The sequence below is a fragment of the Stigmatopora nigra genome, chromosome 11 (assembly GCF_051989575.1).
Source record: "Stigmatopora nigra isolate UIUO_SnigA chromosome 11, RoL_Snig_1.1, whole genome shotgun sequence".
Classification (NCBI taxonomy): domain Eukaryota; kingdom Metazoa; phylum Chordata; class Actinopteri; order Syngnathiformes; family Syngnathidae; genus Stigmatopora; species Stigmatopora nigra.
In genome coordinates, this window is record NC_135518.1 from 7670391 (window position 1) to 7683782 (window position 13392).

The 13392-nt window shown below is 39.2% G+C and overlaps 1 protein-coding gene across 1 annotated transcript in view; it reads left to right on the forward strand.

Annotated features, from left to right (window-relative positions):
* Positions 1-13392, forward strand: part of lrp1bb (low density lipoprotein receptor-related protein 1Bb) — a 142231-nt gene that overhangs the window by 74447 nt on the left and 54392 nt on the right. Inside the window, exons 19-31 of the mRNA XM_077728593.1 lie at positions 1260-1340; positions 1543-1713; positions 2996-3178; positions 4218-4418; positions 6415-6660; positions 8447-8644; positions 8930-9134; positions 10384-10548; positions 10743-10987; positions 12061-12192; positions 12520-12747; positions 12869-13043; positions 13234-13328. Coding sequence (XP_077584719.1) covers positions 1260-1340; positions 1543-1713; positions 2996-3178; positions 4218-4418; positions 6415-6660; positions 8447-8644; positions 8930-9134; positions 10384-10548; positions 10743-10987; positions 12061-12192; positions 12520-12747; positions 12869-13043; positions 13234-13328 — 2325 coding nt within the window. The remainder of the gene's footprint in view (positions 1-1259; positions 1341-1542; positions 1714-2995; positions 3179-4217; positions 4419-6414; positions 6661-8446; positions 8645-8929; positions 9135-10383; positions 10549-10742; positions 10988-12060; positions 12193-12519; positions 12748-12868; positions 13044-13233; positions 13329-13392) is intronic.

Below are 13392 nucleotides of genomic sequence, written 5' to 3' on the forward strand. Positions count from 1 at the left end.
TCAAAGCAATCACAAAATCTTTCATCCTATTAGTTTTGCGCCTCGACTGAAACACACACGAGACTGTATTGGCAACATATCAATTACACCCATCCGTACAACCAGACAATTTAAAGGTCTGGGATTCCCTTTCGTCATTAGTATTTCGTCTTTTTCAGTGAGTGCTTATTGCCTCTTGCCGCACTGGGTTGAATCGCTTGCAACTTCTTTTGGTGCGTCTTAAGCCGTTCTAAGACGTCGTCATAAACAGCCAGGGTCTAAGCAGTAATTGAAGTTCATGCTTGGCTTCATTCAATCATAATCAAGCTGTGCAGAGAAATATATTCTCTCGCTCACCGTTGTCTAAGCTTCCTTCGGCGTTACTCCTCTCCAGGCACTCTACTGTGCAATCCTGGCAGCTTCAGTAGTGCATCTGTGGGTTTGAGAACACCTGAAGCCAAGTTGCGCTTCCCGTCAAGATGGATTCCGATGTAGATTTTGTTTGTCAGTAGTTTAGGAGTTGTCACATAGGATTTCACATTGGGCTTTGTTCATGAGAACCTGCCATTATTTATAGATGTCGGCGTTTCTTTCTTTAGCCAGACTTACTTAAAAATGTCATTATTTATGGATGTCTGGTGCTTCCTTTTTAATGAATGTTTAACTCCATCCAGACATGGGCTGTCAGCGAGGCCAGGCATATTTGAGAAGAGTATACATAACACTTGTGCGATTAAAAAATAAAAAAAATACAGGTATACCTATGATATGTTGCCACATTTGGGTTTGGACATTGCAATCCGGAGAGTCAGATGCTGACAAATCAATTCAAATCTGGAATTGCATTTCATTGTGAAGTCAATAAAGCCTCAGACGTTCCTGTAAGGATATCTCAATCTACTTTATTTACGGAAGGTTTATCGCACTCCAAGTCCAAAAAGAGAAGCATGTCTTTTGGGAATAGAAATGTCAGGAAGAAGAATCTATATTTCTATGCTTTAGATAACGTTGAAGTGTCCTTGTTAGATGGGCAGAGGACATCCATCAGGTATCTTTGTCTTCACTGCAAGGAAAAGATTAGCATCAACCCTGTTGGGGGTTTGTCATTTAACAAAAAAATGTTTAAAAAAGTATACTTGGATGAAAGTGGGGGGCCGGCAGCATTTGGAGTCGCGACCTTTGTGAGGATAAGCAGCTCAGAAAATGAATGAATGAATCAATCAATCATTTTGTTCAGTTTATAAATTAAATAAGTGTTTTTTTTTGTGTTTTTGTAACAGCATTTCCAACTTGTGAGGTCCTCACGCAGTTTACATGTTCCAATGGACGATGTATCAGCAACAAGTGGCATTGTGACTCAGGTATGACATTTTTGCATACAGCCTGCATACACTTAACATGTCTGCTGGTAAAGTTCTTCATTTTTTTTCAAGTCACATGTGATTTCTCCTCTTTTGTGTATTTTTCAGGAAACTTTTCAATTTATTTACTGGGCTGTAGGTTAAATTAAAGGAGTCAATTTTGTGATATGTTGGTTTTAGTTGCATGTCTGTACATGTGCAGATAACGACTGTGGCGATGGCAGTGATGAAGTGGGCTGCATCCAGTCCTGCTCCAACAACCAATTCCAGTGTAAAAGCGGTCGCTGTATCCCAGATCACTGGGCCTGCGACGGCGATAACGACTGTGGAGACTTCAGTGATGAGAACACCACTTGTAGGGTTGGATCAGCAGGTAAGGACGCTCTTTCACCCCCACAGTCACTGGACTTGTTTCTTTTTTTTCTCCCTAAAGAGTTGAAAAATATGGAAGGATCGTTAGAGCCATAGATTATAAAAATAATTTTCGCTGGCCTGACAATGTTCATTTTTCAGTGCATGCTTTGACTTTTAATGATAGGCTTGTTTCCTTGTCTCCATTTTAGCATGCGCTAATTGTGTTTTGGCAATTCCGGGCAATGCATAATTTCAGCTCCTGTAATTACAAGTTCAGCAATGAATCATCATCATTTGAATCACGTTGCTTTAACACTCTTGTGTGACTAATCTTATCTAGCCACTGTTCTGGGAGAACTTTAACATCGGGAGTTGAATCATTTAATCTAATTAATAGGAAAAAAAACAGTTTCACAGCTCACAGCTCACTTCCTTGTCTTTGGAATTTGTCGACTATTCATCACATGGGTTTCTGATGACAACTGTGGGCTCTCTCACTCTGCCCGTGCTGTCTTTTTTGTCTGCTTTGGCTTTTAGTACAATGGAGTAACTCAGCAGGAGGTTTAGAGTTACATTTTGGCTTTGAGACTCAAGCAGTAATATCTGGTCTCTTGGCAGTCTTTTTAAGTCTTTTATTTATAGTATCATTTAAAAAAAAAAAAAAAAAAAAACAGCAGGATGTTTCTTACTATATTCCATCTCCTTTTGACCGTACAATGAACTGAAAACTATTCAACCCTTTAACTTTGGAAAAATATTTATATATAGAAAGAGGTAAACACAACAAGGTCCATGGTAGCGTAACATTGACCTAGACCCAGCACAAACATTCTGTGACGTCAATCTATTCTTGTTCTTTGCCGCTCATCCTGTTCAGGGTCATAGTAAGTCAAATTCTATTCCACCTGGCTATTAGGGTTACTTTCAATCTTGAGATCACATAACGTTATGCGATTCCAGCAAAGTGAAGACCATTCAAATTTTAAAACAATGCATATGGCGACTGACCAATTAGTGAAAAAATATATAATAAAAAGCCCATATTTGTAAACATGGTTACCGCTCAATAGCGAAAATGTCACATATCCTTGATTTTTAGCGCCTCAAAATCTGAAATGTTCTCATTTTTGGAAACTGGAAAAATAAAAAAGAATACTGCCCTCGCTTGCCCTGCAAATACAAATACGTGACCAATAAAACGTTCCTATAGAATGATTCAGGGCTGCTACACTGTGTCCCGCGACGGTGTATTGTCGAGGTCTGATGCCATCCAATCAATAGTTGACTAACTTTCCTTTCAGTCCTGCCATCTGTGATTGAATGCAGTGGGGAAGAATTCCACTGTGTCGCAGATGGAACCTGCATCCCAGAACGCTGGAGATGCGACGGCGACAAGGATTGTGAGGACAGCAGTGACGAAAAAGACTGTGAAGGCACCAGGAGGATGTGTGACCCGAAAGCCAAGTTCACCTGCAAAGATACAGGTAGAGGAAAAAAATATGTTTTAGCTCACAGTTTTATCAGGACCAATATCTATTATATTACAATATATATAATATATTAAATCCTCTTAGGAATAAATATTTACCACCACCAACAATTAGTATTGAAAGCTGGCATTGTTGTTGCATATTTCCTAAAAATATTTTTTTTTTCTGCGCCACCCACTCCTTGAATAATGATGTTTTTGTGTTTTGCAATTACTTTCACTTCCCTTCCCTGTTTGTAGGCATCCCACTGATTTTTTAAAAAAAATATTTATTGACAAGCATGAATAACTTTTACTATTTTAATAATTTAAAAAAACACTAAAAACATGTTCTGATCAATTTTGTGCAAGTCTATAAAATGCACATTCTTACACACAATATTTTCAGTTGTTACTGTCCTAGCTCCACAGCTGACACAAACATATTGCGGATGATATGTGGATATGTTTTTTTTTAATTTTTTTTTTTATAGGGCATCCACCCCGAGTCCTTCCAAGTCAATATCGACTAATGTACCCATCTGAACACACACATTTTAACTCACAGCGCACAGACACACAATGACACCCTCAGCTGTCGCTTCATCCTCCCACACACACACTGATCTGGCACCGAGAATAAACCAATGCGGTGACTTTGAAGGAAAATCTGTAAATTGGAATATGCTGCAATCCTGCACTAGCATAAAAATGATGAGGCATGCAGCCGTCTGTGATGTTTTCTTTGCTTGCCTTTGTCAGTAGTTCCACCTACTTCTTTCCAACATGCCTCGTGGAGGAATGGCAGGCTGATGACGAACACAAGTTCTGCAACTTTATACTTCCATTTTTTTTTTTTTTTTTTGCTTGGAACAACGTGGCTGTATTTGAAGCCCACCAAAATATTATTGCCTTTAAGTAATGCATTAACATCATGCCTAGACTTGTAATAACAATGGCACTGTTTTAATATTGAATCCTCCACTTGTAATGCCCACAAGTGCAAGTTGGTCACCCGCAATGATAGTGTTTAAGGATTTCTTCACTTCTTTTAGGAAAATGCATTACAAAAAGTTGGGTGTGTGACGGTGATATCGACTGCGAGGACCGTTCAGATGAGGAGTCGTGTGAATCGGCTGTCTGTAAGCCACCCAAGTACCACTGTGCCAATGACACCTCGGTCTGCCTGACACCTGACAAGATTTGCAACAGCAGAGTGGATTGTGCCGACCGCTCGGACGAAGGACCAATTTGTGGTAATGTATCTTCAAATACATAATTTTTCTTAAAAAAAACAACAACTAACACAATAGTCAGTCCAATGTTCTACTATTTATTCCCCCTCACCGGACCCAACCTTTTACTGATAAAATTTGGCCTTGACATTTCAAAATCAAACAATTTAAAAAATCACTGCTCACTGAAGGGCGCCCAAGGGCTGTTACACCATCTGAGGAAAAAGTCCTTAACTAAATATTGCTTCATTTTCTTGCCCATTCTCACCACTCTGGCACGCAGATGACCTCAAAATAAAGATTAGGTCAAAAGAGATAGTAAAATAAAGAATTTATAGACTGTTTAAATATTTATTGTATGCAGAAGATTCTCAAACACAGCTCTGCACTAATTACATTTTCCATAAGTTTAATTGGAAGTATTAATGTTTTCTGTTGAATATACACAGTTGGCTGTATGTGTGATGTGACATTGCAAGTGGAAATCAAATTTAAGGAAGTGAGGAAAGAAATTTCTAAAGTTTGGCCTTAACCGCGTGTTCATGTCAGATTTGGCCTGATAAAATGCGACAGCATGCTGTGCACACCCCGCCAGTTTGAGGTGGATGTGAACTTGACCTTTTACGTCTGGAGTTTCCAACTTTGGAAGACTTTAGTGCTTGAATCCATTCCCAACTCTCAAAACTATTCAGACTCTATATATATTGTAGCATATTTTCTGGGAGCTTACTCAAAGAGAAGCAGAGAATTTTCTAAAGGCGACCTTGTATGTGGAAATATTCAAATCGGTATTAGTAATTGTTAGCTGTAAAGCACATGGGGGGGTGTGTGTGAATATAAACATATCTTCATTCAATAGCTCTTAAACCATGGAAATGCAGTACTTTCTGACTCTACTTACAAGTATTTCACATGTTTAAAATATTAAAATATTAACTGGAAGCTGAATTGATTTCACATGTGAGTTGGAGTGGTTGTTTATCTACAAACTTTGACATGGAATCATCTGGATCTGGCCCTCTGAGCCTCTTTTATAAATCCAATTGTCACCATAGTCGTTGCTATAACACAATATATTGCTGTCTATCAATTTGTTTTGGAGCTTCTTCTGTCACACCAGTGTTGGACCACTGAGCGAAAGGACAGACCATGTGGAAATACTTGGCGTTAATGATGACCAAGGCAAGTGTTTGTCTAAGTGCCATACGAAGGAAGAATGAGCTCTCAAGTGGTTTGCACTATCCCTCTAATCTCTCAAAATGGCCAGCGTAAACATGGAGTTTCATTTTCTCGAGCCCGACTGGTCAATACTCAGGAGTCCCCTTTAGGGCCCTCCAGTGCTTGCATCATATTCGCTGAGAAAAGAACCTTTTCCCTCAAAGTCAATTAGGTTGTGCCCAGGGAGATATTCAGGGTCTTTTTTTTATGATTTACACCTGATGACCAGGTCTCACAGCCACCATTAGCTATTGTGACCACAGACCACTCGATTTCCCCACTACTGAAATATTGTGGGCTATTGTTTACTTTTAACTAAGAAGAATATACTACTATATATCTCTTTTTGAATTGCAGTTGTTGCGCTATCATGTTTTGTAGCCGCAAAACAAACATTTAAAACTGAAATGGTAGGCCATTCACTACCAGCCATATTAACTATTTTAGAGCATTTTGATAGATAACTTTTTTTCTTTATTATCGCAGAGACCCTTTCCTAAAAGTGTGAATACATAAATCTATAAAGGTCTATTTCAAATTTCCAACTATTCTGTGCTCACAGTTTAAATGTATTTTACTTTAAAAAGTTGTTCTTTATAATGCACAAAAGTTAAGGCAATTCATAACATGCAGACTTTGACATTTTATGCACAAAGCTTTATACTGTGGCACATTTTAATATTCTAAATTTGAATTCTGGGAGGCCAGGGTCTTTTTTTGTGTATTTGGACTCACCAGGAGCATTTATTCTGTCAGTGTGTTGATCCTGGGCCATGTTGCTATTTGTTTACCTACTCAGACTTATGCCTGGTGGCCCGAGGGGGCTGCAGCCACATGTGCACGGTAGCGCCGGGGAGAGGAGTTGTGTGTTCCTGCCCCTCGGGACTTCACTTGGACTCCAGCAACAAGACATGCGAGGTGGTGGACTACTGCAGCCGTCACTTGAAGTGCAGCCAAGTGTGTGAGCAACACAAAACCACAGTCAAGTGCTCCTGTTATCCAGGATGGAGGCTTGACCCCGATGGAGACAGCTGCCATAGCACAGGTACTGCCTCACCCCCGGGATGTAGGGATGGAGGGACGGTGGGAGTTATGCTAATGTGTCACCGTGCTGCGCTTCTATTTGATCCTTTGCCTCACAAGCCTCTTTAGAACTTGAAATTATTGCTGTGAGGTGTTCTTGCTGACCAATGAGTTTGGAACTTTAACAAGAAGGCCAATTTGGGGCTTATTAAGACAAAATGTGCATGCAATATCAATATAAAAGTTCTCAACGATAACTGATTTGGGGTTATATAAGGTTTGGCTGTTGAGTATTTTTAGTTGACATTACAGTATAAGGGGGAGAGCTGAACAAATAGTTTTCTTGTCGAATTCAGAGGGTCCTGCTAAGTGGGACAATTACACTTTTTGGGGAATCTGGTAGTGCCAACAGATAGATGTAATGAGTGTCCACTCTGAAGATGCTGAGTTAGAGGACTAAATCCTAAAAAAAACACTTGTCTGTTAAAAACAAACCAGTCAAAACATGGATAAAAGAGAGACAAAATGAACTTAGTACAACTATTTTCTTTTCTTTGTTCTTCAAATGTAAAGAAACGTGCTTCCCGAAAAACAGCAAGCAAAGGTGGTTTGTTAGGTCAAATTCAATCTCATTCAATTATCTGAGACATGCAAGTGCTGACTGGTGAATGTCTTCTTCTATCTGCATCGATAGCGACAGATGGAGGCGCCCACCCGCAAACCGCAGCTTTCGTCACCTACGCAGACATTCTCCTTAAACTAAATCCTTTACACACACACACAGAGTCTGTCAATGTTGTTTTGCAGCATTTCTGATTTTGTTTTTTAAGAAGCTTATTTCCATGAGACTGCTCTGTAACCAGAAAAAAAAAAAAAAACCACATACACCCAGTATTGGCTTGTCATAGGCAGATTAATGGACCTTGTTTTGATTAGTCACTCCTCTGTTTTCATTTCAAGACTAATGGCATTCGCAACTCTAATCTCACATTAACGTGAAAAAGAACACAAGCATTCTCTCTATGCGAGGCAATCAGAATTGTCGCACTTGATCATAAATCATACTTTGTATGCAAACAAAAAACAATTTAATCTGGAGAGAGGTGTTATTGGATCCTATGTGATGTCCCGAATGTGCAGCCTCTCCTCGTTTCTATTTGCATGTGCCAGTAATTTAAATGTTTTCTATGTGAAATTGGCACGTCCAGATCTTGTAAAGACGGTGTCATTTTAACTGTATTTTGGGGTTATTTCGTGAGGGTTTACTCTTTAGTTCAGGGGACATATGAAAGGATATCTTAAAGGGTGGAGTCTGTATGAGCCAGTCTTTCACATCTATAAGTCCATTATGTATGTTTCTCTTTTCAGAACATTAAGTGAATAGTAACATTCCAGAAATCCCAGTTAATTACCAAATGAAGAAATTAAATAACAGCCCCCTTTTTTATATAGTGGTGCATGTTTAGAGACATCCAGTATGCAATAGGATATATCTTTGTTTCTTTCCACATAGCACACCCACAGACCAAAGCAGTGTGTGTCAATTTCTCTAGTTCATTGTTTAGTCCTAGGTATCGTTGACAGCTGAACGTACTTCATAACTCTCCACAAGTGAATGAATCAAATATCATCCAAGCTAATAACACTGTATATGCACTGGATCTACATTATGTTGTACACTGGATCAATTTAAACGAGATGACAACTCACTACTCAAAGCTGATGTCACGCCATCAATTAACTGAGCCCCTGGTGTCACACTCTCAATACAAACAAGCCCCTTGTTTCCTGTCACTTTGCCCGCTCAGATCCCTTTGAGGCTTTCATCATTTTCTCCATTCGACATGAGATACGACGAATAGACCTTCACAAGAGAGACTACAGCCTGCTTGTACCGGGACTGAGGAATACCATTGCATTGGATTTCCACTTTAATCACAGCCTCCTATACTGGACGGATGTAGTGGAGGATAAGATCTACAGGGGAAAGCTTTCTGAGAGTGGAGGTATGACAATTTATGAGTACGCACCGTTATGTACACAAACAAAGTGCAGTGAACTACTGACTAAAATAACCCTTGTGGGTGAGAACAGGCCATTTTTTATGAACTGGTCTTGACACACATTTCAGTCTTTCACTGCTGCTGCCTTCTTTGTGAGGATTAAAAAAATCACAAGATCCTTTCAAGTGAGAAATATTAAACATGGTATTCTATGTAATATGAAGAGACTGTTTTACTGGCATACGTAAATAGTACATCCATTATTGTATGCCTGTATTGTTGTTCTAGGTGTGACTGGGATAGAGGTGATCATACAACACGGCCTGGCTACCCCAGAAGGTCTGGCCGTGGATTGGATTACGGGAAAACTGTACTGGATTGACAGTAATCTGGACCAGATAGAGGTAGCTAAATTGAATGGGCAGATGCGAACCACACTGATTGCTGGCGGAATGGAACATCCGAGGGCCATTGCTTTGGACCCGGGACAAGGGTATGTATTTGATAAAACTGCAGCTATGATAGATTTCTATTGTTTTACTCTATATCTATACTATTGGTTGTCACATGACTGCTGTGATTTTTGCACATATGACTGTGAGCCAAAAAAAGGTTAAACAACAAATCCAAACTAAGGTCAGCAAATCATGACCTTTCAGTTGATGGTAGTGAATGTGTTCATCAGGGATGCATATACTTTTTTTATATTATTTTAATGTTTAAATACTTAGAAGCCCATGTGTTGCTCTGCATTTAGATTGGTAATATTGATATTGCCGTTTGGATGGCATTCGGGAGTTTATCCCTGATTAAAGCAGCGCTTGAACACCGCCTATATACTGAGGCAAGAATTTTTCAGATTAAAGCATAACCCAGACGTCCCTAAAATCAATTTAACACTCTTAAAATATGAGTAATCTCTTCCTGCTCTCTCCTCTATGCTACCCTTAACACATTTGGGTGGATGGCTAAATGTTATGACCACCCAGTCAAGGATTAATGGGCACTTTTTGTGCTATTCAGTTTCCAAGCCATAATTCTAATCTAATTACTTGAATCCACTCAAAGCAGAGGTTCATTGATTAGACAGACCTTATCAATCGAATAAGGCTATTGAGCTGGACATAGCTTGCATATTGTTGACGTCACTCGGTCGTTTTGGCTTTTTGTTCAAGATGACTTTGTGAACCAAAGCAAAATGCGTCTTGGCTCGATAGCAGGTATGGAATCGGGATGCTGTTAATGCCCGCATCGATGGTGTTCATTTTCAGGCCTCATTGAGCTGTGAAAAGTCATAATAAAACAGATGGTCTCCTGTTTCAAGGTCTGCCGCAGGTTGTGCCGAGGTCATGGCTGTTGTTCTGAGCCAGTGAGTGCATCTGTCAATACGGACAGTTGCTCGCTACTGGATTTTGTTGATTTTTCATCACAATAAAATTAACAACTCTAACAAAGTGTAAATGTTTGCTTTAGACTCGCAAACCTTGATATCGTCCCTTTTTGCTATGTCAGTGGCGCAATGTCCACAGTAGCACAACACAAATGTAAGCACTGGGACAACTTAGTAAGGCATATAATTCATGGTAAAACAGTTAGCTAACAAATGTTGGTTTGTGGTCATCGAACCAAATTACCATTTCTCTGAGACAAAACCCTCTAAAGAGAGAATAATAAAAACACTAAACTTTGCTTGTGGATGCGTCAAAACTAATTGCTGACGTTTGTTTTTTTTATCATTGTAGCATTCTCTTCTGGACCGACTGGGATGCAACGTTTCCGCGCATCGAAGCCGCATCACTGAGTGGACAGGGTCGCCACATTGTGTTTAAAGATATGGAAATTGGAGCCTGGCCCAATGGACTGACACTGGATCATCTGGAAAAGAGGATTATTTGGACTGATGCACGGTACTGAAGCGTTCATGCATCTTACTTTCCGGTGTGAGATGTGAAGAAAGGGCACTTGAGTTCCCTAGAAAATGTAGTATTAGACTCTCCATTCTAGCTGGTAACACTGGATAAAGTATGCTATTTATTGCCTTTGACAACATGTACTGAGAAATGTTGTATTTGAAGGGCAGTTTGGGTGCTTTCTCCAACAGCTCAGACGCCATTTTCTCCGCACTCTATGATGGCAGTGGCGTCATCGAGATCTTAAAGGGCCATGAGTACCTGTCGCATCCTTTTGCTGTGTCACTCTTTGGTGGAAACGTCTACTGGACGGATTGGAGAACCAACACTTTGGCACGAGCCAATAAATGGACGGGCCAAAATGTCACTGTCATCCAAAAGACAAGCGCTCAGCCTTTTGACCTGCAGATCTTTCATTCTAGTAGGCAGCCACAAGGTGAGTAGTCATGTCTTACTGGTTTATTAAGTGACGTTACCAGAACATGTCAAAATTTGGTCTGCTGTCTGAAACAGTAGGAGAGCCTTGGTTTTCTTTTTTTGCCATTTTTAAAAGTCATTTTTTTCGATGACTTTCACACACTTCCTAATGAAATTATATTAATAAATGTATTCTGAACATGTCATAGAATAGCACACTTGTTGAAATTCAAAGGCATCACAAATATTATTGGAACTGTTTTTATTCAAGATAAGATATTCATAATCATTGAAAGTCATTTAACAATTTGAATGGCTTTTCGGTCAAGGTAAAATTTGATTCTTAATCTTATTACATTTTCACTATTGTCAAATTTCTGAATATAGCACTTCCAAGAATTTTGATTGCAAAATGCACACCCTGCATAAATGAATATTATCATCATGCTAATCGGGTTTTCGTCAATTTAATGCTTCCTCTGCTTTTCCCAATTTGTCTCTAATTAATTACCGTTCCTCACTCTGCATGCATTAGCATTATTGTTCACAATAGCTAAGTCCTCAAATGGGGACTGTGTTTTTCTCAAGACGAGCATGCCTAATATCTCCTCATGATTTTCTTTTTTAAAAGCAGCCCCTCAATGTGCGTATAGCTGAGTGAGATGTACAATATGCAGTAATGAAAAGCGCCTTTCCTTTGTTTTCATGCGTAATACTTACTTTTATTTCACATATTTTGAATTGCACTTGTATTGGAATGTCTGCTTTAAACTGTACATTTCTGCTGAATTTCCATTCAAATGCAATGTTTTTTGTTCCTTTTGTTTATGCTTACACGGAACATTTGTTAATAATATATATAGGTCAGAGTAAATTGGTTTTCTTGAACACTTCTTAGTGCTTTCAAATGAGTTATCTTATCTCTTTTTTTTAAATCATAGAAAAACATGTTTGTACTTGTCCTTTTTGACACTAAAGTCAGCATTTTATTTGCCAGAGTCGAGTGAAAGCATCTTGGCATTTCAACATTCAAGGTCTCAAAGAGATTATTTCTATTTGTTTCCACTCTCTCATGCTTCTATTTCCTTTCAGCCTTCAACCCTTGTGAGGAGAATGATGGACGCGGGCCCTGCTCACATCTGTGTCTCATCAATTACAACTCCACTCCATCGTGCACCTGCCCACACCTTATGAAGCTCGCGCCCAACAAACAATCTTGCTATGGTGAGAATAAAGATTTGTCATTTGTCATACTTTCTTCTTGTGACGGTAAAGATGTAGCGCAGGAGATCAGCATTTACGAGAATGCTGTTTGATTGACATCAACTGAACAGGCTTTGTTCTCTTAGGTCCCGGTAGCTCCCACTGTTACATCCAATTGATTTAAGGCCATTTTTAGACCTATTGTAGTTCCATGATTTGCACATGAATTGTTATTGTTAATCTTGTATGTTTGTTTTGTGCTTATACTTTTCTTTCTGAACTGTATCTTGACTTGACGATGTGAAACTTACACTGATGTAACTGACTTTTTTTATATTATGTCAAAAGCTCTGAAAAGGTTCCTCCTGTATGTACGGCGGTCCGAAATCCGAGGTGTCGACATTGACAACCCGTACATGAATGTTATGACGGCCCTGACAGTGCCAGACATTGATGATGTAACTGTTGTGGACTATGATGCTCAAGAAGAGAGGATATACTGGGCTGATGTTAAAACACAGACTATTAAACGGGGTTTCATAAATGGAACTCAGCTGGAAACCATCATTTCTTCAGGTGGGAGAATTTTTTCAACAGATTGTGTTTTTTGTAAATGTATTTTTAAAAAAAAAAATATATATATATATATATATATATATATATATATATTTTATTTTGCACTTGTGCTTTCCACCAGACATAGTGAACTGCCGTGGCCTGGCTTTGGACTGGCTTTCCAGGAACTTATATTGGCTTAGCTCGGAAAATGACGAGTCACAAATCAATGTCGCTCGCTTTGATGGGTCCCTGAAGACTTCGGTCATTCATGGCATTGATAAACCAAGGTCCCTTGTAGTGCACCCCGCCAAGGGGTGAGTAGATTATCTCTATCCTTTATCACAATGTTGCCATCAATGCTCAGAATTAACAAGGCCAACTGTCTGCCAAGACGGAACAAATCATTTATACCATTCGTATACAAGGAGTTTATATTTATATGTTAGACAGTAAAAAGGTTTCTTGTGGCTGGAGTTGATAACTAACTATTTGTCTGTGTCTCAGGAAAATCTATTGGACAGATGGCAACACCATTAACATGGCTAACATGGATGGAAGTAACAGCAAGGTCCTCCACCAAAACCAGAGGGAACCTCTTGGTCAGTAACAACATTTGTGGCAATTACACTGCTTACAAAATGGCTGAAAAAACGGAAAATGATT